The sequence below is a fragment of the Vicugna pacos genome, chromosome 2 (genome assembly GCF_048564905.1).
Source record: "Vicugna pacos chromosome 2, VicPac4, whole genome shotgun sequence".
NCBI lineage: Eukaryota > Metazoa > Chordata > Mammalia > Artiodactyla > Camelidae > Vicugna > Vicugna pacos.
Genome location: NC_132988.1, coordinates 6,861,604 through 6,885,461, shown reverse-complemented (window position 1 = coordinate 6,885,461; position 23,858 = coordinate 6,861,604). Strand labels below are relative to the sequence as shown.

Here is a 23,858-nt window from a genome sequence, read left to right as displayed (position 1 = left end):
ACACTATTTTTTTTTTTTTTGTCCTTGGTATTTGTAGCTCCTCAAATCTTTTGTCAAGTTTCCTTTAAACTCCAGTTTACTCAAGAGCTTCTAGTGGAACTGTTCCTTCTCATTTTATTCCACTTGGATAGTTCACACCTGAATGTACAAATTCGGTCATTATTGGAACTGATGTGATGTGATTAACACATCCATTAGATAACGTTTCTTGATACTCTCATCTTGAGATCAAGCAAATATTTCTCTGGGCACTTAAAAAATTGATTTCATTTTATCATTATAAATAGAAGGAATGAAACCTATGTAGTCAGAGATCAGGTCCCACAGATCTGGCTTTGCTGGTTAATTGCTGGGAGAAGTTGAATGAGTCCGTTTACCTCTCTAAGCCAGACTTCTAAAACAATGCTTGAAATAGCTGGGGGCTCTCTTTGCAAATTTGTGGTATGTAAATCTCCTTAAAATGTGGGAAACAACTCTTCCTTCTAATTTGCCATTGATAACAGCTATTAACATCATTAGATTATAAGAATTATTAATATGTAATAATTCTACAATATTCTTCTAGCTCCCCTTGAAAGTATAGGAGACCTCTGGATTAATTAACGTCACACTGAGATTGTTATATGAAATCATTTTTATCTATTTAAATTTGTCTTCTGTTAGACTTTGAAAATATATGATCTCAGTAACTGTTCTTCAATCAGTGATGTGCTTTCTCTTCACTTGTTGGACACAAAATATGCTTGAGAAATCATAGCTATTTAGTAGCTTTTGCAGATAATTTTAAAACAGACAAGAACTGATTGGGGGTAAAATTTTTTTAAACTTTCATGTCTTGTCCACTTATCAGAGCACTTTGTTGTTTTTTGAAATAAACAAGATTTAAAATAATCTATTCGAGAAAATGATATACTTGACTCAGATTCATCAGAATCTGCAAATTACTTTTTATGATGTCACCGTAATTGGCAAGGCACTGCAGTTAGCAATAATTGCATGTAGAAATGGTAGTAGTGGGCCAGAGGGAATGGACCAGATCTGAGGGATCACTGAACCCCAAATGTGCATGCTTATTTCACAGAAAATTATTGAAATAATTGCTGAATCTTCCAAAGCAAATTCTACCTCTATTTTTAAAAGATAATAGAATAATAACAGATAGGAACTACATATTTCTGAGATGCATTTTTATTTCCACTTTGGCAGTGATTTCTGTTTGTCTACTTTCCTTTTTGACCATGGCCAGGAGAAATTTATCCTGAGAGAATCAACTGAAGAATTTCAAGCATTTAAAGATTAATAGTAATGGAAAGAGAGTTGAAAATGATAATGCCTCTCATAATGTCATTTGACTTAACATTTACTTAGATCTATAGAATTTTGTTGAACTGAAAAAAATTTTAAACATATACATTGGAATCTAGCTTAGCCAGGACTTTGTAATCTAAATCAATTTTACTGAAAATATTATGTGTTACCTTACTGATCACATGGATATTTGAGCTTGACACACAACGTCCTCTATTTCTCTGGGTTCACCTTTCAGTTCTTTTCCAGCCGTTACTGAAGTGTGCAGGAGTGCAGAAAGACAATGTTTTTAAAGAGAGGAAGCACCTCACTCATTTATTGACAAGTATTTCAAAATGCCTGTCAAATGTAGAGCATTTTCAAAGCACTGGAGATATAAACAAAAGATCAAGTATTTGCTCTGAAAAAGTTTTCCATCTAGTAAGTTAAAGGCTAAAGCTTTCTTACTGATAACGAATTTTACTACATATATGATTTCAAGATACATATTAAAAGATTCAGTATGACTGGGTCTCTTCTACAATATTTTTATGACCTTGTAGTCGACTATAACCTAATGCAATATTTTCTAATATTTAGTAGACAACAATTTGGGTCTATGTTATACATTGTAACAATAACAAGTGTTTTGGTTGCATAAGCACTGAATTAAAGAAATTTAAACCATTTTACTCACTGCAGGATTAAGCTGAACTTTTCAATATACTAATTTCAAACTCCAAGAAGAGATGGAGGGTGGTTCTTTATCAACATAGCATTTTCTAATTTTATTATCACACACAAATACTTTGATCATGTCTATATACTCAATACTGAACTGAAGCTAGTTTGAGAAATATTGGTTTGATATGACATCTAATAATTTGATAGCAAAAAAAATTCTTCAACTTTATAAAAATTGACTGTCTTTTCTATTCTGTGTAAATATTTATAAATCTATTCACACACGTATGTTAGAGAAATGGTTAAAATAAATTAATGTATTAGTTGGACTAATTAACACCAAACAACATAAGATACAAACAGACATGGCAGTGAAAACTTGCAACAGAGTTTACGTGTTACATCGCTATCTGATTAGCTTTGTCATCTATTGCCACCAAAGTGGGGAAAACAGGATATAGAAAGCAGAGCAACTGTTAACTCCTTCAGCCTGACATTTTTCACGTTTTGTTGGCCTGCAGGGAGGGGAGGATGGGAAATAAAGAAGAATGACTTACATAAGCCTTTTGTATAGTTATTTTTAGGAAAAAAAAAGTGCTAAGATTCTTGGGACCAGATTACTGTATCACAGCAATATTGGAGGATTATTTATAATGAAAAAAGGGAGTTTTCAGAGAGTAAGCCATCTAAATTCATGAGACTTAGAGAGTCATTGTACTGGGTGAGGCAGAGACCAGGCCTTCTAATGGATAAACATGATGCTGAGGATATTGTGACCAAGCTGTCAGTTTTTTCATTCGCAGGTTTGCTACCTTCTCTGCTAAAAACGAATGCCAGTTTCAAATTTTCATGCTTTATTACATAAAAAATGTTTTCTAATCAAAGAAGGACTCTGATAAGAGATATCCATTTGCAGATACATGTGTCTACACACATACACATATGCACATATACATAATTATACATATGAGTCACCTCATTTTTTAAAATTTTATTTATTTTGGGGGGAGATAATTAGGTTTATTTATTTTATTTATTTACTTTTTTTGTTGTTTTAGGGGGGATGTAATTAGGTTTATTTATTGTTATTTTTTTTTAATGGTGGTACTGGGGATTGAACCCAGGACCTCGTGCATGCTAAGCACGCACTCTTCCACTGAGCTATACCCTCCCCTCACCTAATATTAATTACATAGCAAACAAATACTCTATTATTTATAAACTTTGCTACCTTGATATTAATTGTGAAATTAATCATGCAGTTTTTTAAAACAAAACTTTGGAAGTTCGAAAAATTGTATTCCAACTCAAAAGGACTTTTTTAAAGTTTTATTTTCTACTAAAGTGTAGTTGATTTACAATGTTGGTTTTAGATGTATGGCAAAGTGATTCAGTTATACACATACATACATATATACATATATTTTCATATTCTTTTCCATTGTGACCTATTATAAGAAACTGAATATAGTTCCCTGTGCTAGATAGTAGGCCCTTGTTGTTTACCTATTTTATATACAGTAGTGTGTATATGTTAATTCCAGACTCCTAATTTACCCCTCCCCCACCCTTTCCCCTTTGGTAACCAGTTTGCTATCTGTGTCTAAAGGATTGGTTGTAGATGACATCACTCTGACCAATCTGTGTGGTGCTCAGATAATACCTACCTCCTAAATTAATAGTTCCTAATAAAGAACTTGACATAATTTCTCCCAAAAGAACTGCTAGCAGGAATGAAAGAATAGGTCAGTCTTGTTTTAGTTGAACATAATGAAAGGGCTTACTGAGGGGTGACGGTGTGGTCTTGCTCTGTGTGTGAAAACGTTTCAGCTCCAAGGAAGAAAAGTGGAAACTTCATCCCAAATCTCTCCCTGCTGAGTTCTTCAAAGTGAGAAATGCTATGTAGACCATCTATTTTTGCCTATATTTTTCTTTAGCTAAAAAAAGAGTTCTTCTATATTAAAAAAAAAAAAAAGTAAGTTTAGGATCACTTGAAAGGGAAAAGACTAATATTATATCAGACAATGAAGGACTTTATTTAACACCAAACTTATTAAGTTATCTTTCATTAGTTACCAAATCACTGCATAGTAGGATTATTATAATTTGCTACTGATTATAATTTAAATGCTAAAGTCACGGTAATTTAAAGTCAGAGGAGGACAAACATCACCACAGAATACTTTTGTTATTGACTTAAATATTCATCCAATAATTCATACATCAGCCAAATTTTATTGTTGATATAAATTATGAAATTATAGAATATTTGTATTATATAGTACATAATACAATTGTATTTCTTATACACTATTCTCTTGAGCATTTTCTTTTTCTCAGTCTTTCAGGTAGTTAAAGATGCAGTATTGATCAAAAAAATCTTCTGGGTAATACTTCTCTCTTGTGAGGCTGTGAGTGATTCTTGCATATGCCCTCTCTATATAGAAAGGAAAACAAAGCAGAAAAAGGTTCACAAGAAACAAACAAATTATGGATCACTTTCTTGTGCCACTGTATTTCATTAGGTTAACAATCGACCTGGAAAAGACAAAGTACTTGTGTCTGTCTTCACCAGGGGATGAAAAAAGACAAAACAGCACACAGTCCTAATTGTCACTGTGACTCCAGTGACAAAGCTTTTACTCAGTCAAGAGCTTTTGTAACAAACTGCTGTATAAAGCATTAATGAGGAGAGAATTGTAATTGAAATCTACAGGGTTATCAGACTTTTGGGGACTCAGAAGCCTTTTACAGTCTTCAAATTTATCAACAAGTCACAGAACTTTGGTTTATGTAGGTTATTTCCGTGGACTCTATATTTACCATATTAGAAATTGAAGCAGAAAAAATAAAAATATTTATTTACTGATTTATTAAAAGTAATCGTAATAAACCCATTATAATATAATATAATCAGCCATAAATAACAGATTATTTTTAAATAATATTAACAAAAACGATGAGGCAACTCACTACTGTGGATTTTGCAAATCCTTTTAACAGCTGGCTGAATAAAACATGCTGGGTTTCTATATCTGCTTCTGTACTGAAATGTTGTGATATAACTCACAACATCATATGTCATGGAGCCTGCCGAGAACTTCCCTCGACATTTGGAAGAATCTAATTTGTGAGACTGAGAGAGAAAAATGCAGATTACCCCTTAGCATTATTATGGAAGTAACTTTGACTTTGCAGACCCCTAGAAAGGATCGACTACGAGAACTGCCTCGCTAGAAAATCCAGTTGCATTTTCAGCAGGCTCGTGAATTCATGAACTTGATCTCACAGAAAACTGAAATGTGCTGGCTGTACATCTCACAGTGTAGATCTCTGGAAGTCATGCGGACAGGAATCACGTTCTGGTGATTTCACCGTATTTTTTTCCCACTGATGTTTCAAAGAGGAGATAATGTCGATCATAAAGATACTGACAGTTGCCGTTTCTTGAACTCTTACTATGCTCCAGTCACTCTGCTCCATGTTTTACTTTCTCCATCTCATTTGCTTTTTACAGCAGCTGCACAAGTCTAATTGTTACCCCCTAGTTTGAGATGGAGAAATTATGACACAGACTGAATAACTTTCCCACGGCCTAACAATAAGTTACATAGCCGTGATTTGCCTCTGAGCAGTCTGAACCCAGAGAACGGAGTTTATCTCTGTGTTATAGTCTCCCCTATCAAAAAAAAAAAAAGTTAGGACATGGAAACTTGATAGTTGTAATGAACATATACAAATATGTCACTGCTTTCTTTATAAATAAAGCTAATGAATGCCCCAAAGTGAAAATCAGCATGCGTCTTCAACTACGATTATCTTCATTCTGTGCCTAGTACATTCTACACAAATGTATATGTGTATCCTATTATAGCAGCAGATGAAAAATAACCTCTGCATCATATATTCAAATGATAAATTCTGCTGCTAAAACCTAAATGATAATGGAGGAACAAAATATGTCTAACAAAAAAGATGGCAAAGTATACCTAGTATTTTGGGTGGAAAAGAGAGGAACTCAGATACTTCTGGAGTTATGGTAAAGTTTTATTTCATAGCAGAGTGGTTGATACATAATTGTTCATTTTATATTATTATTTTAACATGTATTTATACCTATGTGTTGGCATTACTGTTTCATAAACATTAAAGAGTTATATTCCCACTAAAAACAATAAAATGCAAAGGGAAACTAAACTTGCATAATGATATCTCTATTTTTTTTCAATAATTTGTAACCTGCAAAGTAGTTTGTACTTTGTAAAAATGCTGATGTATATAGTTCACATTTGAAAAGACAAGAAGGTAGACTGTAAGTTATGAAAGTGATTTGGATGGATTAAGTGAGTTTTAGAGGAAAATACAGTCGAGAAATGTCATCAGTGCAAAAATACAGTGGAATCCCACTGACTTGCTGTGTCCAGAATATGGTAAAATAACCTAAAAAAAGTGTCCAAAGAAGGAAGGGCAGGAAGTACTTCAAGAAACTTTGCAAATTGTCAGGGTTTAGAGTAGTTGTCAGGTTCAAACACACTCAGATTGACTGTGGAGCAGAACTGTGCAGCAGCTGAAGGAAGGCAGAGGCACGTTCATTAAAAAATGTCAAGAGCTTTGTAATAATCATCAAGCATAGTATGTAACTGACACGACTGAAACATAGACACCACATTAGGACTGGCTTATGCTCGTAAGTTTCAACAGCCGGTAATGTTAATTTCCAAGTCATTGATACGTAGCCCAGGTCAACCTTCTGTTAACGTTTACATGGAAACTTACTGATACACATCATTTTTTTGATAAAAACTAATTATTTTGGCAAGTTTCATCCCTTGGGTATGAAGTTTATATTTCTGTATGCACTATGAGTATAAATAATAGCTGATAAGCATTATATTTTATTTTATGAAGAATATAACTTGAATTTTGTTCTTGCCACTTCTCTTCCTGTTCAGAAATATGTCATCATAATGTTGTGTGCTTTGGAATTAAAATGCATAATCAACTGATAAAGACTGCGTGCATTAAAATATGAGTACTGTAAAATATTTACAAAACAACGGTAAGATATGTCAAAACAATCTGGTGTCACTTAAAACATATATACATTATTAGACAGAGTTCCACTCTGTATAAACAGCAAAGTAGTCGTAATCATGATCAGATACATTTTCCTCTGAATCATAAGAACAGATGGACACATTACAAATAGGCAAAACTGGTGACTTTTTAATGAACTAGAAATATATTTAACACACATGAATACAGCTTAAGTTCAATAAACAAATGTTCTTGGCAAATCAATAAACTTTTATGATGATTCTCAGGCTTTACTTCTCAGGCTGTTTTCAGTGGAAATAAAAATTAAAAAGAGATGTTTTTAGAAGGGAAACGTTTTCAACAACAATGGGTTGGCTTTTTAAACTACCATGGTTTCAATATAATGATTTATCTATTAAAGAAACGTGTTCTCACTGACTATGTGAGGTATAGTTAGGCTGAATAGACATGATGGTGCAATTCAGTATACCTGGACGAGGGAGCTACTCAGGGGAGGATCAGAGAAGGAAGGACTATGTGAGGTCAGTCTGAGCATGTTGGAACAAGGCAGGGCAGAGGAAACAAAACGAAAGGGTGTGCAGTCATTTGGGGCTGCTTCCCAGTTACAGACCTGGGTTAACCCCATGGCATTCCAGACGTCTAACTGGTAGCATCCTGCACCCATCAGTGTGGGTTTATAGTGTAAGTGAAATGAATTTCCGAGAAGTCACACACTCAAATATGCAATGTGGAAAAAAAATTTTAAAGTATGATTTAGATGAAATTTTTGTAAGACCTTAAATTAATTTAAAAAAAAAAGAGACCCCCAAATCTGCCAGTAGGGAAACCAATATGTAAGACCCCTATGTACGATTCTATTTACAAACATTATCTTAGGAAAATACTTACTCTCCAAAATCTGGGGAGTTGGTTTTTTTGCTTCTAAAACTCTTGATATAAATTAAATTCCTACAATGAGTGCTATTTTATTTTCCCTAGGGAACTCTAATAAAAATAGGGCAAATCTGATCCTTCAAAAAGTACTTTCATTTCTTAATCTACGTCTAAATTAAGTAGGGCAGGTAGCAGACATACACTACATATCAAAGAGTTTATAATCCCCATTTATAGTTATTTAAAAATAGATGAAACATTTGCTGAATTAAAGAAATCACTGAGTTACAGATCAGGGAGATAAAGTAAGAAGTCTACATGGTATCACAGATTTGCTTGGGTCTATGGTAAAGGTCTCACATGCTTTGCTTTATTAACATTACATTGCAGATATTAACCACTATATATAAATATAGATAAAAAAACAAATGTCTTCTGTATAGCACAGGAAACCGTATTCAATACCTTGTAATAACCTTTAATGAAAAAGAATGCGAAAACAAATGTATGTCTGTATATGCATGACTGGGACACGATTCTGTACACCAGAAATTGACACATTGTAACTGATTACACTTCAATTAAATGAAAAAAAATTACATGACTTCCCAAACTGATCTCCTGCCAGCAATTTGAGGGGCACTGATTTTGGGTTGCAAAAGTTTCTGACAATTTTGTTTTGAACTTTTAAATGTGTTTTTATTCCTAAGGTCTGGGCATCGGGAACATGTTCTATGTTTTTTATGAAGATGGAATCAAAGTGATACAACCCGTAGAATGTGAATTTCAGAGGCACATTAAACCTAGTGAAAAGTTCCTTGGATTTCAGGCAAGTAGTTTTAAAATTCCTTTGTGGTTTTGTGCAGAAGTCTTGCTAAATAGAAAGATATTTTGGAAAGACAGTGAAATCTATACATATTTGAGATGTGTTGGGAGGACAGTATTAACTCTGTGCAAGTTTTATATTTGAAGAGGAAAAGAATATATTGAGTGTTCTTTATTACTTGTTTGTAATTAAAATAAAGGCACTAGACGTGAAATACCAAAAGTGAACGCAGCGTAATAACTTCACCTTCTTCTTAATTTAGAATGCCTCCCATTTTGATAAGCACGAGTTACTTTAACAAAATAAGAGAAAATAGCTTGTAATTAATCTGATGGGAAATTGGGGTATATTAGATGCTCTGTAAATGTTGATTCTCTTTTCTTCTTCATCTTATTTTTTCAAGAGGTCTCAACAGAATGAATGATTTAGATTTAGAGGGGAAAATATCAATTTCTTTTTTTATTTACATTTTCTTTCATGGAAATTTTTTTTTCTGTTAAATTTTGGTACAGAATTCAGAAAATAAAAATATCTAACAAAATGACTATTTGAATAGACATACGAGGAACTGTATTTCTGTGCAACATAATAAAAATTATATTTTTTATATTTCTATGGCTATAGATATATCTCCACATAAATATGTGTACACCAAAATATGTAACACTAAACATACCCGTGTTACCTATGTGTTCCCACACAAACGCTGGCATGCACCAGACACACAAATAAAATAAGATACTGGTAGACTTCAGAATGCAACCCCGTCTTGGTACTCATCTTTAAGGTTGGCATGGCCACAAGATATGAGCAAAATAGGTATTTAATGCCCGAGTTTAGACCCTTTATTTCCAGCTCCTGTTTCCAGCCTCCCAGTAGCCAGTGTTGTCAGAGACTGACATATGGAGACAACACTTTGCACCTTAAAACTATGCCCTACAATGAGATGAAGGAAAAAAAATTGTGAAGGTGAGATAAAATAGGCTAGCTTCCCTCCAGACATTCTTTAGGACAAAGACTCTAATACCACTTATTTTAAATAACAGAAATAATTTAACTCCATGTGTCTACAAATGTTCAAAACAAATGAAACAATTTTTAATTTAAAAAAATATTTCACTTATTGGCTAAATTACTAAATATTCATTACCGTGTTTGTTAAGCTCTAGTTTAACAAGTACAAAAATATTTTAAATTGTACCTGCAATTTTGTTTTGTTTTGCAGTCATATCACATCCATGCTGACTAAATCCATTTTGAGTAAGGCATGTGTGTGTGTGTAAATAAATAAACTCATATTAAATATAAATATTTGCATCTGATAAAGCAAACCATTCAATTTTATAGCCCATTTATATTTTTTATAAAAGCATATGGATGAGAAATTTGGGCTAACACGGATATTGGAGATGTGGCATTAAAATGATTATTTAAATCAAAGCAAAAGCATTTTTCAACAGTGTTCCACTCTCATTCATTCCTACAGGGTCAGCAGTGTTGTAGCTAACTATTTGGAATCTAAAGCTGAAAAAGCAAGGAAAAATTGATGTGATAGTTTTGTGACTTGTCCAGACAATAGGGATGTGAAGTTTACTTACCTGAATTTCTCTTTAAGACCTTTGAATACTTAGACTTCCTTCTAAAACAATGGAAGTAGAAATTGTATAGGATTATGTTTATGTATCTCTCTCTCACCATATATCTGAGTATATATAGTGATAAGTGATATACATACACACACACACACACACATATATATATATATATATATATATAAATTACGTACACTTTCCTGTAAAAAATTAAAAATTGGAGCGATGGAAACCAGATATCAGTGATGACAGCCTTAACTCAGCTCCTTCAGCCTGAGAAACCTGATTCACACGTGTACATCAGGAGTGACAAAGCAGGGATCATTAGTTATTGAGAACTAATTCACCACATCAGATTTTTCAAAGCACAGCCCCTGGAAATTTTACAATTATCCAATATATGGGATTATGCTAGAAATGCATACTGTGAAATAAAAAGAAATAGAAAGATAGAAAGTCATCATTCTTGTATTATATAAAACAAAAATGTACAAAAAATTTTATACGCTAATGGAAAAGCAAGCAGAAAGAGTAAGAAAAATCAGGTTTGCATTTTTAAGAAGAGAGAAACTATCAAATACTGCGTGTGTGTTTTAAATGTATGACATTTCTAATTTTTGGATGTTGAAATTAAAATGCAAGAAGATTTCAGCTGATGAATATATTTGCTAAAGCACCGAGAATGATATAGAGAATGGTGAATTTGGCTGAAACTATGTCCTGTTTATAATTGTTAAATGCAGAATATAAAGGCATTTGTTTATACTAAAAAATAAAGATCTATTTCTTATGTAATTATTATAGTCCATATGTATGAAGTAAAAGCTAGGGTAGATAAACTTTTATTTCATATTGCAGTTATTTTGTTATTCCTTAATGTGAAATGAGCTTAAATAATTGAAATGCATGCAGATACTTTCATGATCCACAAGTATTCAGTGGTAGAAATAAGAAATTGATGGCATTATGCTTTGAGAATATATGTTGAACTAAATAATTATTTGCTATATGAAGCTATTTTGTTTTCTATTTAAACACAAGAAGACGTTAATTTTAGAGCGTGTAGGTTATTTGGTGCTACGTTCCACTAGATTTGCATTTCTAGTTATAAAATAGTTTCATGAGAAAATTGTTGAATATTATGCCAGGAGAACTTATTTCTCCTGAGAAATAGAACCAGTAGGATTACTACCTGCATCTGTATCTATATCTCTCTGTCATCATCTCTGTCTCCATCTCCTTACTTTAAGGAATTGGCTTTGGTGACAGTGGGTGGCATGTCACATGTGAAATTCGCAGGGCAGGACAGCCAGCTGGAAATTCACATACGAGCTGATGTTCAGTCTGGAATCCAAAAGCCACAGATTAGGCCAGCAGACTGTTGACGCAGGTGGATATTGTAGCCTTGAGTCTGATGTCTGCAGGCAGACAGGAAACTCAAGCAGATTCTATGTGGAAATGTTGACACAGAATTCCTTCTGTGGGAAACCTCACCGTTAAATCTTAAGGCCTTCAACTGATTATATGAGGCCCACCCATGTTATGGGGGGGTGATCTGTCTTACTTAAAGCAAACTGATTGGAAATGTTAATCACCTCCACAAACACATATACTACAACATCAAGACAAGTGCTTGACCAAACAGCTGGACACCATAGCCTCGTCATAGCCTAGTTGACAGAAATCAACCGTCTCATCTTACTCTTTAAGTCAAGGCTTTGATAAGTATTTGAATTTCCAGTGTGCTTAGTACGGTGCCTTACACATGGAAGGTAGTCAGTAACCTTTGCTAAATGAATTTAATGAAAATTCCATTGCTTAGAGCCTTGGGTTATCCATTCTTTTCTGCACTGTTTGAATTTAAAGATGTATACATCTAATTTCCTCCTTACCTTAATATTTCTCCTTATTCTACAATGACCACAAAACAGTGTCCTTCTTTTCATGTGTTTGTGAAAAATGTTTCATAGAATAATTCATCATTGAATTGTTTCAGGGTAAACATAACTTCCTGGGTCTATTAATTCAAGATCACAGGGTCAAAATATAGCATAGAGATGCTCAGTCTAAGATAGTTGGGATTCTGTTATAGAAAAAAAATCTAATCCTTCTGGATTTTAGAAGATAAATCTCTTGAGTGTGAGTGGTGGAAATGAGTCTTTTGGAATCATTTTTTCCCACAGAAAGGGATTAAACAGATATAATATTTTTCAAAGTCACTGTTGATACTGAGGACAGTATGGCAATTCCCAGTGTAACTCACTGGCCAATAACATTCAGATAAAACTGAAATATGTAGAATATGGAATTCTCATCAAACCTCTCAGAAAATGCTGTTTGCTGGCTCTAAATAAAAATTCAATTTTGGTGCACTGTCAGATTACATCAGGTTTCAGCTTTCGCTAGTGAGTTGGTGAAGATTCATAGAACATGCTTTTAGTTATAATTTGATCTTTCTTCTTCCCTTTTTTTTTTTTTTGGTTATGTAGCCTAATTAGATAGGATTCTTGCTATTTTCATCCTACTTGTATGCATGATTTCATCCTGTCACCGCCAGTATGAACTTCAAGCAAAGAGAATTCTATCCCAGGCTTACGAATTCGGAACTCAAACTGAAATGAGTTTAGAAAAATGTTTAAATTACAAGTTCAAGGATGACACACTTCCCCAAGATGACCAACTTTTTTGCTCTTCTGGTTTTCAAGGGATTTGTCTTCCATATCTACAACTCTCAGTTTTTAATACTTTGTCCTTAGGTTACTTCTGTGTTTACTTAATACACGTCCACCTGCTGTTCTCCACACACACCCTCCTGTTATTTTTTCCTTCATAGGGACTAAAAGAGCTTCAAAGAAAATCAACACAAATCTCATCATGAGTGGGTCTTATATTTTAAGACTAGAAGATTCTATTCCTGGTTTTAATGCAACTTATATGGTGCTAACTTCAGAGGAGCCCATTTTCTACAGAAAGTGTGATATGAGTCACTCTTAAAATGTCTGTTTTCTAGGCTTGGGATTTCCACATGAGAAAATCACCTGGCCTTCACACATAAATACGATTAGTGCTATATTAGAATGAAATCTGTACACAGAAACAGGTTGACCATAGTGTCCACAATACTTAGGTATACATCTATCAAAATTCATCAAATTGTACATCTGATATATGTGTAGTTTACTGTACAGGAGTCATACCACAATAAAGGGGTTTTTAAAAAAAAATTCAAAACTACAGCAACAACAAAGAAAGAAACTGAAACTGAGATTAGAAATGGGGAAACACAGTTTCCTCGTTTCTTTCTCTGCTGGTGCCCCCTCTCCCATCAGCGCGGCCTTCAGGGCACTTCTCCATCCCCTTGGTAATAACTCCAAATTCCCTTGTCAGCATTCCCTTCTGTTTCCAATCCAATTACAACTTCTCCAAACTCTATCCATAAAAATAATTGTTAAAACACCTGCCCCTTTGTATCACGCAGACAATTCATTTCCCAAGGAAGCCATGGAGCAAGTTTCTGAATTCAGTACCACTGTATTTTTCAGAAAGGTAATCGAAATGTTTCCCCCTTACTCTTTTCTCAGTGGGTCTCTATTCAAACAAGGCTTAATTTCCACAGGGTTAGAGAATGATAAAAACTAACGCTTTCGTCCCTTTTCGGTTATGTGATACCCTGCAAAGAGCTTCCCAAAGAGAGTAATGTAAATTACCTCTAACTCTGCCTTTAGAAGATTATTCTGTAGATGTTAAAAGAAATAAATTTACGGTATTGGCCTTTGAAGCCCTGGATTTAAAGAGGCCCTTGAATCTTTCATTAAACATCACACTCTTGTGAAACTGTCATGTTGTGCTTCTGATATATTTGAAGTATGCAAGCCTAACATGGAGGAACAGGTGGGGAGCATCTATACTGTACAACAGCATGTTTTAAAGAATTATTCATTTAAATGGAGGTACTGGGGATTGAACCGAGGACCTTGTGCATGCTAGGCACATGCTCTACCACTGAGCTATTATCTACCCCTAGACCAGACCCTTAGCTCTGCAACAGCATTTTAATGGAGTCACAGAACATATTAACTGGGTCAAGAAGTTTTATCTAAGATAGAATATTAAATCTTCAAAAGAGGATTGATAAGAATCAGTCAAGTTACTTGGATAAATGTGATCAGAATATGTATGTGTCTCAATCTATTGGCCATCACTTTAAAATCTTTTTTTTAATGTGAGATATAAGGGTTCACTATATACATGTAAGAGTACATTTTATGTACTTTAAAGAGAAATGTGCTCATAATAATTTGACCTTTCAATAGAAACCTTTTAAGAGTAAAATTGAAGAGTTTAACACAAAAGTTATTCCTACAAATATCATTAAATACAAAATTATTTTACTTGAGACTTACAAAATCACATAAGTCCACTATGTGGCTCTTAGCCTGCTGTTTCTGGTCTAAGATTTAGTTTTATTTGCAAAGAGGTAGCTGTTGAATTTTTCAAATAATAGCTTCGCATGGTAAAAATAAAGTAATACAAAAAAGCTTAGATAAAAAGTAATAATTTCTTACTCCCTGCAATTCTATCTCCAGTCTGACTTCATGCAACCAGTTACATTTGATCACCTTATGTGCTCAGAAATGATATTTCTTGAATTGTCAATATTAGATGTTTTCTATTGGTGTTCCTCTCTGAAAGATGATAATTTTGATCACACAATTCTTAAGAATTCTTAATTCTTAATTTCTATTCCTTCTAAATACATTGAAAACTACATAAGTATTGTAATGTTTTGAGAGTTAGATTCATAATTTTAATGATTTATTTAAATCTCAGTATTTTTCTCGAAACCTCATAATATTTCTATTTAATTTTAATAGTCTGGCTTCTTGTTTGATTTCTCATTGCTTACATTTAATATTTCAACAATAGTTGTCAAAATTGTAATTTAACACTGAAGGCTTGTCATTGCCTTGGTATCTTTTTCATATTTTGATAGGTCATCAATCTTAGTGGGAATAATTTGACAGATGTTACAGGAAGGAAAACAATACAGTAAATGAATGCCTTCAATTTTATTTCATTAAAGAAAATATTTATTATTGGATTGTTAAACATTTTTTAAACTGCTGAAAGTTTACAATGACAATTTTGCATTTCTCCATATACTTTATCATGTAATGATTTTATGTTTCCCATATGGAAATTTAAGATACAACTCTATAATAAGAATGCCAAGAAAGAGGGGATGGTATAGCTCAGTGGTAGAGCACATGCTTAGCATGCATGAGGTCCTGGGTTCAATCCCTGGTAACTCTATTAAAATGAATTAGTTAATTAATTAATTAAAAAAAGAATGATAAGAAAAACAAAACTTAAACCTCAAAATTAGTGTTCATCCCTTTATTATTTAAGCTGCTGATTTTTGCCCATCAAAACTTTTTTTTCCTAATTCAGTAATTGATTTTCAAATTTTTATTAAGGTGTTTTTTTAAAGATATATTATGGATTGTTTAGCAAACTAACGGATAAAGCTGAAAGTTATATAGGACTTGCAAGCAACTAGGCGTCTGTTCCATTCTGTCTTAAATCCCACCTGTACCGCTTGAACGAAGATGTAATATGAGACACTGTGGAGTGACATGCCCACTGGCAGCTAAGAAGTTGCCTGAAATCACCACCGAGTGAGTGTTATTTCCAGAACCGGATCTAGTTACTCTCTCCAAAGCGTTCTTTCTTCTGTCCTGAAAAAGACGTCAGTCCTATCTCACCTCTATTTTAGGAAGAAAAATATATTCCCTGTGATAAGAGCGGAAGAAAATGAGCTTAGCATATTTAACAATCCGTATACTAGCATCATTTTTTTATTAAAAAAGTAGCTCTTTAAAATATAACTTTCAACATACAGTTATTTATAAGTATGATTTTGCAAAACTGTGTCTTATGTCTGATAGTTCTCTTTTGAAATTATTTAGAAAACTTAAAAGATGCAATAAAATAATAGCATATCAAATTGTATGATCGGTATACGTTTAAAGGAATTGCACTGAACTAAATCACAGGGGTCGTTTTGCTGATTCTTACTCCATAATGTCTTCGTTTTATTATTCAAGAATTTTTCTAGAATGCAAATCAGATTTGTTAGTGAAAAGAGATAAGCCTAAATATTAATTCTGTGAGCAATGTAATAAAGATACAGTTTTAAAGAGAAAGGACAGGAGAAATGTAACTTTCATCTGTATCTTTCTACCTATAAAGAAGTCAGGTACAGAGCTAAATTATTCTTTTAATGTAACATGTATTTCTAAAGGCTTACAAAATATAATTTTAAAATGGGTGGATTTTCATGGTTTTCATTTAGTGGATACAAACATTGTAAAATACAAGTGTGTATGAATTATCTGGGCAGGATCCTTTCATGACATACCTGTACGAAATAGAATATAAGATCATTTGCAATAATAATAATGAACCAGTAAATAATATAAATTATACTAAAATAATTTTTAAAGAGTGTTGACCTGAAAGATACAGTTGAATGATCCTCAGTGTAGGCATTCCAATGTGGGACACATTTACGTGTGAGTTACAATACAGTTTAAAAGTACGCGTGCATATAATTATCCTCTAAACAGCCTTATAATTTTTGAAGATAAATCTATCACATTTCAGAATAATTCTTTTCCAGTCAATAATAGTCTTGAAAAAACAAGTAAGCCTATCTTCCGTGTAAGGCTTCCTGGGCTGGACAATACAGTGAGATGAGGGACTCCCATCAGAATGACACCTTGCCATCTGCATTGCGAGATTACGTACTTCAGGAAAAACGTTCAGCTCCTAAATGGTATTACGCTGTATTGAACAAATGTAGATAATTCAACAATCAAAAAATTGCTTCAGTTTATGCTTTTAAATCAACATTTTTTTAAACAGTTCCAAGACAGAGTTAGACATTCACAGGGAGAGATTTCATGCACATGCTTAGAAAGGACGGAGTGCATAAAAACTTGTCTTTCTCCTAAACTAAGGTCCCCAAAAAGAGAAACCTGTAAAACGTGCATCACCAAAACTGATGTATCACTACTAAAAGAGACGATTATTTAGAGAAGGGAAGGCAAATTTACATATTTTCTGATATTACATCATTCAAATTATTTGACCTTTTTCCTGAAAACTTTGGTTTCTCTTTATCCTACAATTTATAACAGTATGAAATAATTTAATTTACTCCACTTCAATATAAAAATTTCAAAGCATTGAGGAATAGAATTCTACGCGAAATCCCTTCAAGTTTAAGGATAATTTCATTAACATGGCGTAACATGATCCCCAACACTAAACCTCAAGCTTTGTACTTCAATCCGATCCTGCAAATTCATTTCTTTGCCTGCCTGATAATCCATTTCATAGGTATTATTTACAAAATCTGTATTTTCTATAGTAATATGATCAGAACACAGAGAAGTGAAATCTGTTGAAATAAAATTGCTTGTTTTTAAAATACATTTTAAATGAATCTGTTTGCATTAATTTATCTTCAAGCATCAAGGTAAATAAATACGAACAGATTCTTCTTTTTGGTTCTTCAAGAAGCAGCAAATTTAAGGACTGGAAGTTATAAAGAGGCAGATTTAAACTCAGCAGCCAAGATTTAAAGGACTACCTTATAAAAAATCTCTCTCTTTTCAAAGTTTTTTAGAAAGGCTAGATATCCAGCTGTCAGAAAAAATTGTAGAGGGGGATGTATACACTTTGGGTATTGAAACCAATGTTTTATTGATCTTTTAACTATAAGAGTCTGTTAAACGATACAGATCATTTATACAGATATTCTCAGTTGTTACTTAAAGAAACTAGAGTACAGAAGGTATTTGAAAGAAGTGACCTACATCCTCCCATGATGCCACAGTGTTCATAGTGGTGTCATAATTATAATGAACTTTTCAACATTTTAGAGAGATTTACATACTAAAGCCCATGCTTTTTTTTTCTTTTTATGTTCAGTTAACATCATGCGTTATCTACTAAGAAAGAAAATTAATGATTTTTCCTCTTCATCTAACCAACTTACTAATTGTGCTTTGTTAAACAAAGTTACAAAAGAGTACCATTCTTCCTGTACAAATCAAGTCATCACATTGGGGAACAAAATCCACAAACACAGCTAATTCTTTAATTCCAACTAGCCGCACTGCCATTTAATTGGGTTGATACACCATGAACCTTGTGAGTCCATATAATTTACATTTTCTTGTATTTGCCGTAATTGTCTAATTCTTTTATTGCTTAATGTTAGTTTTTAATTCAAGACTTTTTGCCAAATTCTATTTACTAATTCTTGGACCTAAAGTGAAACCTGTGGTCTTGGTATTTAATTTGGTCTCCCCACTGTTTAGATGTATGGTTTTCCTAACAGACATGAAGTCTCTGTTCCTGGGACTCTCAGTGCTCACTGACACTTGGACCAATTCCTAGCTGGAATTCTGGCTCGTTTAAAAGAACCGGGAGAACCAAGACACTAATCATCCAGTCCTGCGTTTACCAAATGTCGAGAGTTTTCTTCTCTTATGTTCTGTAGATATTTGAAATTTAACACTCTACAAATTTATTTTTAAATTCACTCTTCACCCTCTCAAAATGATACCATCAAAAAGTCTGCAAATGACAAATGTTGGCAAGGATGTGGAGAAAAGGGGACCCTTGTGCAATGTTGGCAGAAGCATAAATTGCTGCAGCCACTGTGGAAACCAGTGTGGAGGTTGCTCAAAAAACTAACAATAGAACTACCATATGATCTAGGAATTCCAATGCTGAGTGTATATCCAAAGAACACAAAAACACTAATTCAAATATATACATGCACGCCTATCTTTGATGTAGCATTATTTACAACTGCCAAGATATGAAAGCAACCCAAATGTCCATCAACAGATGACTGGATAGAGAAGATGTGGTATCTCTATATACAATGGAGTATTACTCAGCCATAAAGATGAATAAAATCTTGCCATTTGCAACAATGTGGGTGGACCTAACACTATATTTTTATAAATTGGTAAAATATTTTCTGTTTAAGCAGAGTCAAATTAATTCAGAGAGCTTTGAATTATTTTTCTTTTATGACAACAATGGACAAATCCTAATTTAATACTCTCAATTTCCAGAGAAGGAAATGAGAAAAGTCAAATAATTAGCCTAATGTCACAGAACTGCCAAATGATAAAAAGGAAAAAAAATTCTGACCACATATGCAACCATCACTGTATATTTAAAATAACTCACTGAAATTCTTAACTATCCACAGCAAACTCTCCAAAACATTTTGGGAAATTGAGGAAAACGTTTGTGTGAAGAATGTATAAACAATTACAGTTTTTGTGAAATGTTAGCTCATGGAGAATTTTCTACATGAAAATACCAAGTGGCATTTATTGATCATTTGACCTTTCCAAACATGATTACATTTAACCCACATAATAATACAACATGAAAGGTAATATTATTATACCAGTGGGGTAAACAAAACTTAAAAGGAGTATTTACACAGCTACTGTAAGTAGTAAAACTGGATTACATTTAAGTCTGGTTGATCTCAAAGCCTGTTTATTATTTTTTTTTTAACTTTGCTTGCTTTTTTTTTTTTTTAACTCTCTTTAGTACATTATTTTTGAAAAGAAACCAGTCCTCGGTTTATGATAGTGTAATGTTATCAACTCAATTTTTATTATAATACTTGAAGAAATTAAAGACATTCTCCTTATGTTAAACGGAAGGATGAAAATTTCTACAATATAATCTTTGTACTTTGATATCCTAGAATCAGTATCACGCTACCTGACAGTTTTCTATAATATGCAAATTGAGGCAAATCAGCCCCTAAATTACCATGACTACTTGTGTTTTGACTAGTATGAACTAGACAATTTATGACATTTTAATAAATTAAATGGAAACTAAAATTAGATAAATTGAATATATCTAATTTTAGAAAAAAGCAGCTGTATCACTGGATTAGAAGCACTGATCTCAATTAAAAATCAATAAAAGTACTTTAACCCTCATTGCCTTTTAAAAAAAATGGACCAGTAAGGGAGATAGCCATTGATACTAAATTATTTAATACGTTATTATTATAAGATGGAGTGCTTTTTTTTTGATCTTGCTTTGCAAGATTTAAAAGAATACATTATACCTAGTGTATACAAAATAGCTCAACCTTGAATATATATGTTTCCACATGATTATAAAAATAAACTGAGATTCCCAACCTACACATTCCAGTCCAGTACAAAGAACCCTTGTTTCATTTCCTTCATTCATGATAAACTGAACAAACCCTCATTGAGAATAATTATTTACATCCTATTGCGTTTGATAAAGTGGACACTATCTTTTCAAATATTTCATTATTCACTTTTCTATTTATCTAAATAGACTCAGATTATGAGAGTTTTGGATTTAAAAAATAAAAGCTATTTAAAAGAGAGAGAGAAAGCTAGAAAAGAAAAGAAAGCTAAAAAGCTTCTTAAACCGTATGTGGGAAACAATCACCTTGGCTTTTGTTCAATCTTTTTTTTTTTTTTTTTCTAATCATTAGGTAGCTTCCATCCCATGAAACCCTCCAGGCAAGTTTAGACCACGCTGATCTAAACCCTCTTCAAGGAGACAGGTCCACTGATTATGCTCATGGATATGATAGCAATATTAAGTTGTTATCAAATATTTTAAGTGTTGTTTTCACTGGACTACTGTATTTAATATCCAGTTAATTGAGAAAGAAATATTGAATAACAAATTAAGTGGATCCAGTGCTTCAGAAGTTAAGGCATCTGGTATACCAAAAGTATTACATTCAGACAATGTGTTGATAGACTAATGATCAAAAATAGGATATCTAAGAGCTAAATGTAACATGATTTTTTTAAATAGTGGGGTTTTTTAAAGAAAATCTCAATGTTTTTATTTTTAATGGTGGAGATGATAGAATCTTAGCTACACATTTTATTTTGCTTATGGTATGAAAGCTTTCCCATGACTGATCTAGGATTGGTTTATTCATGTCAAGTCAGGGATCCAAACTCAAATGGTCATAATTTTGGTCAAGTTAAAAAAAAGAGGAAAGTTGTCACGTAGGGACAGGGTAAGCCCATTGCTAAGTGGAAGACAACCCTTGATCTTTGCAAGAAGAAGCAACAGGGGATGGTGGCACACGCAGTGGCCTAGTAACAGTTTTTTTCAATTTTGACAATTATTTTCAATTTCTATTCTATTTCTAAGCTTGGTGACAAATGATATGCCAAGTAGCAGCCATCCACACACCACATTTTGAAGGCTGCTCTAGGATTCTGTTTCTCAATGATCCTAGATGACATGACATTCTAGGGTTTAATGTCATGATTGAGAAATATCCACTTTGTGATTCTCCCCTTTTTTTGTGCTATGACATGTGACACCTAAATGTGTATTTAGTGAGGAAACACTGCACTTTCGCCAGTGTGTTGGAAGGTGTAGAACTGTCAGAAGAGCAAAGTCTAGCATTTTAGGTGAGAACAGTAGTACATGATTAAAGGCCCAATTATGTGGCACCAAATATAAATGCCATGAAAATTCCAAGGAGAAAATTAATAAGACCCATGGTAATTAAGGATGAGTCATCTAGGTGTTGGAAATATGGCTGCCGAGCATAGATTAATAAGAATTTGATTAATAAAATATGTGATGTGCTTTTTATTTGCTGTGGAAAATCACTGTGTTTTATGAAATTTTGATGAGAACACTAGCTGGGGAAGAGGCCATTTGCTGGAGAACAATGAAGATTACAGTTATATATTTTGAGAAAGATTTTTTAAAATTTCTTTTTGCAAAAGCCCTCTTCTGTCCCCAATTCTCAATTACTGCCAAGGGAGAGGACTCTCCTGCCAGTCTCAGGAACCTGATTGGTAGAGAAGCAGAAAAGTAACATAATGAGAACTATCAAAACCAGTGAGAGAACCAGGTTTCCAGTACGTCTTACAAGTTTGCAAGTGTAGATTTTTATCAAACGTCAAACCCTCTCTCTCCTCTTTTGACTCAACATTAATTTATCAGTAGTTTAGTACATGTCCGTATCTCGTATCTGTATCTAGGATGTATATATACCATCCTTGGAGGAACCCACAATGCTGCTTAATTCAGTACCCAAATTGGGTGTATCTGTCTTGGGTCACCTTATTTGTTGCACACTTACCACTGTCTTCTTTGAAATGTGAATGCCAATTTGTTTGTATTCACAGCTACGTGGATGACAGAATGCATTTGTCATCCAAATTATGCAGAACAGATATGTGAACTTTTCTTTGTATCTTAGAGAACGCTAACCTATCAGTGTTTAATTAGCCTGCCTTTTCAGTGCTTTGGTTCCCTATGTTCCCAGGCCTGGCATTCCGAAGATTAAGTCTACTTTTAAACATTTTTAAATAAAACGTTTTACATGTCAACTATGCATAGCTTCTCTAGATGGGTTTCTACACGATTATCATTGTCAATTTTATTCTTTCTTATTTTACTACTCCACAGCCTTTCTGTTATTTTCAGAGCTACTTGGTTTTTCAAACTTCTCTAAACTACACCAAACCTTAGCTAGATGGCTTGGATAAGTAATTTCTATTTATTTATAGCACCTATGTAGTTATGTGTCTATCATCGACGTATCTCTGCGTGTGTTCATGAGTGTGTGCTTGGATTCCACATTTTAAAATATAGTTTATATCGAATTTTAGAATCACTTTCAATACTTCCTTTAGTATAGAATACTTTTGTTTCCACTATTGTGTCTCCATTTTAAATTGCTCATTGAACAGTTTTTCTGGAAAGAGAGGGAAGGAGGATGGTCTGGTGAATGGTAAAGCCAAAGATTAATTTCTGGTTGTCATCTAACCATGATTATAATAAGGCAAAGAGAGTGAATGAGCTCTTAAAGGAATTTAATGTCAAAGAAACAGAGCAGAAAAATAAAGTCTGAGGCCTGGCTCTCTTGAAGTCACCTTTAAGGGTACAGAAGATAAAGAAGCTGTTATAGATAGAAATTAATTAATAGGATATAGCCCAGGGTGGGCTATATCCTATGAATCAAGATCAGCAAAATTATACTCTGCAAGGTCCAGAGAGAAAATAGTTTTGGCTTTGCTGTCTGTGTGGTCTTTGTCTACCATTCTAGCATGAAAGTAGACAGACAATTTATGTTTTTTTCCTTCTAGTTTTAGTGAGATGTGATTGACGTATCACATGGTGTAAGTTTATGATGTACAGAATAATGATTCAACTTACGTACATCATGAAATGATCACCACATTAAGTTTAGTGAACATTTGTCATCTCATATAAATAAAAAAAGAAATGAAAAAATATATTTTCCCTTGTGATGAGAATTCTTAGGACTTACTCTCTTAACAACTTTCATATACACCAGACAGCCTTGTTAAATGTATTTATCATGGTGTACATTACATCTCCTGTACTTATTTCTCATATAACTAGAATTTTGTATGTTTTGACCACCTTCATCT

General features: G+C 33.3%; 1 protein-coding gene across 1 annotated transcript in view; it reads left to right on the top strand.

Annotated features, from left to right (window-relative positions):
* The window catches only part of FSTL5 (follistatin like 5), a 625,236-nt gene that overhangs the window by 523,737 nt on the left and 77,641 nt on the right, over positions 1 to 23,858 (top strand). Inside the window, exon 10 of the mRNA XM_072972286.1 lies at positions 8,613 to 8,731. Within this exon, the coding sequence (XP_072828387.1) occupies positions 8,613 to 8,731 (119 nt within the window). The remainder of the gene's footprint in view (positions 1 to 8,612; positions 8,732 to 23,858) is intronic.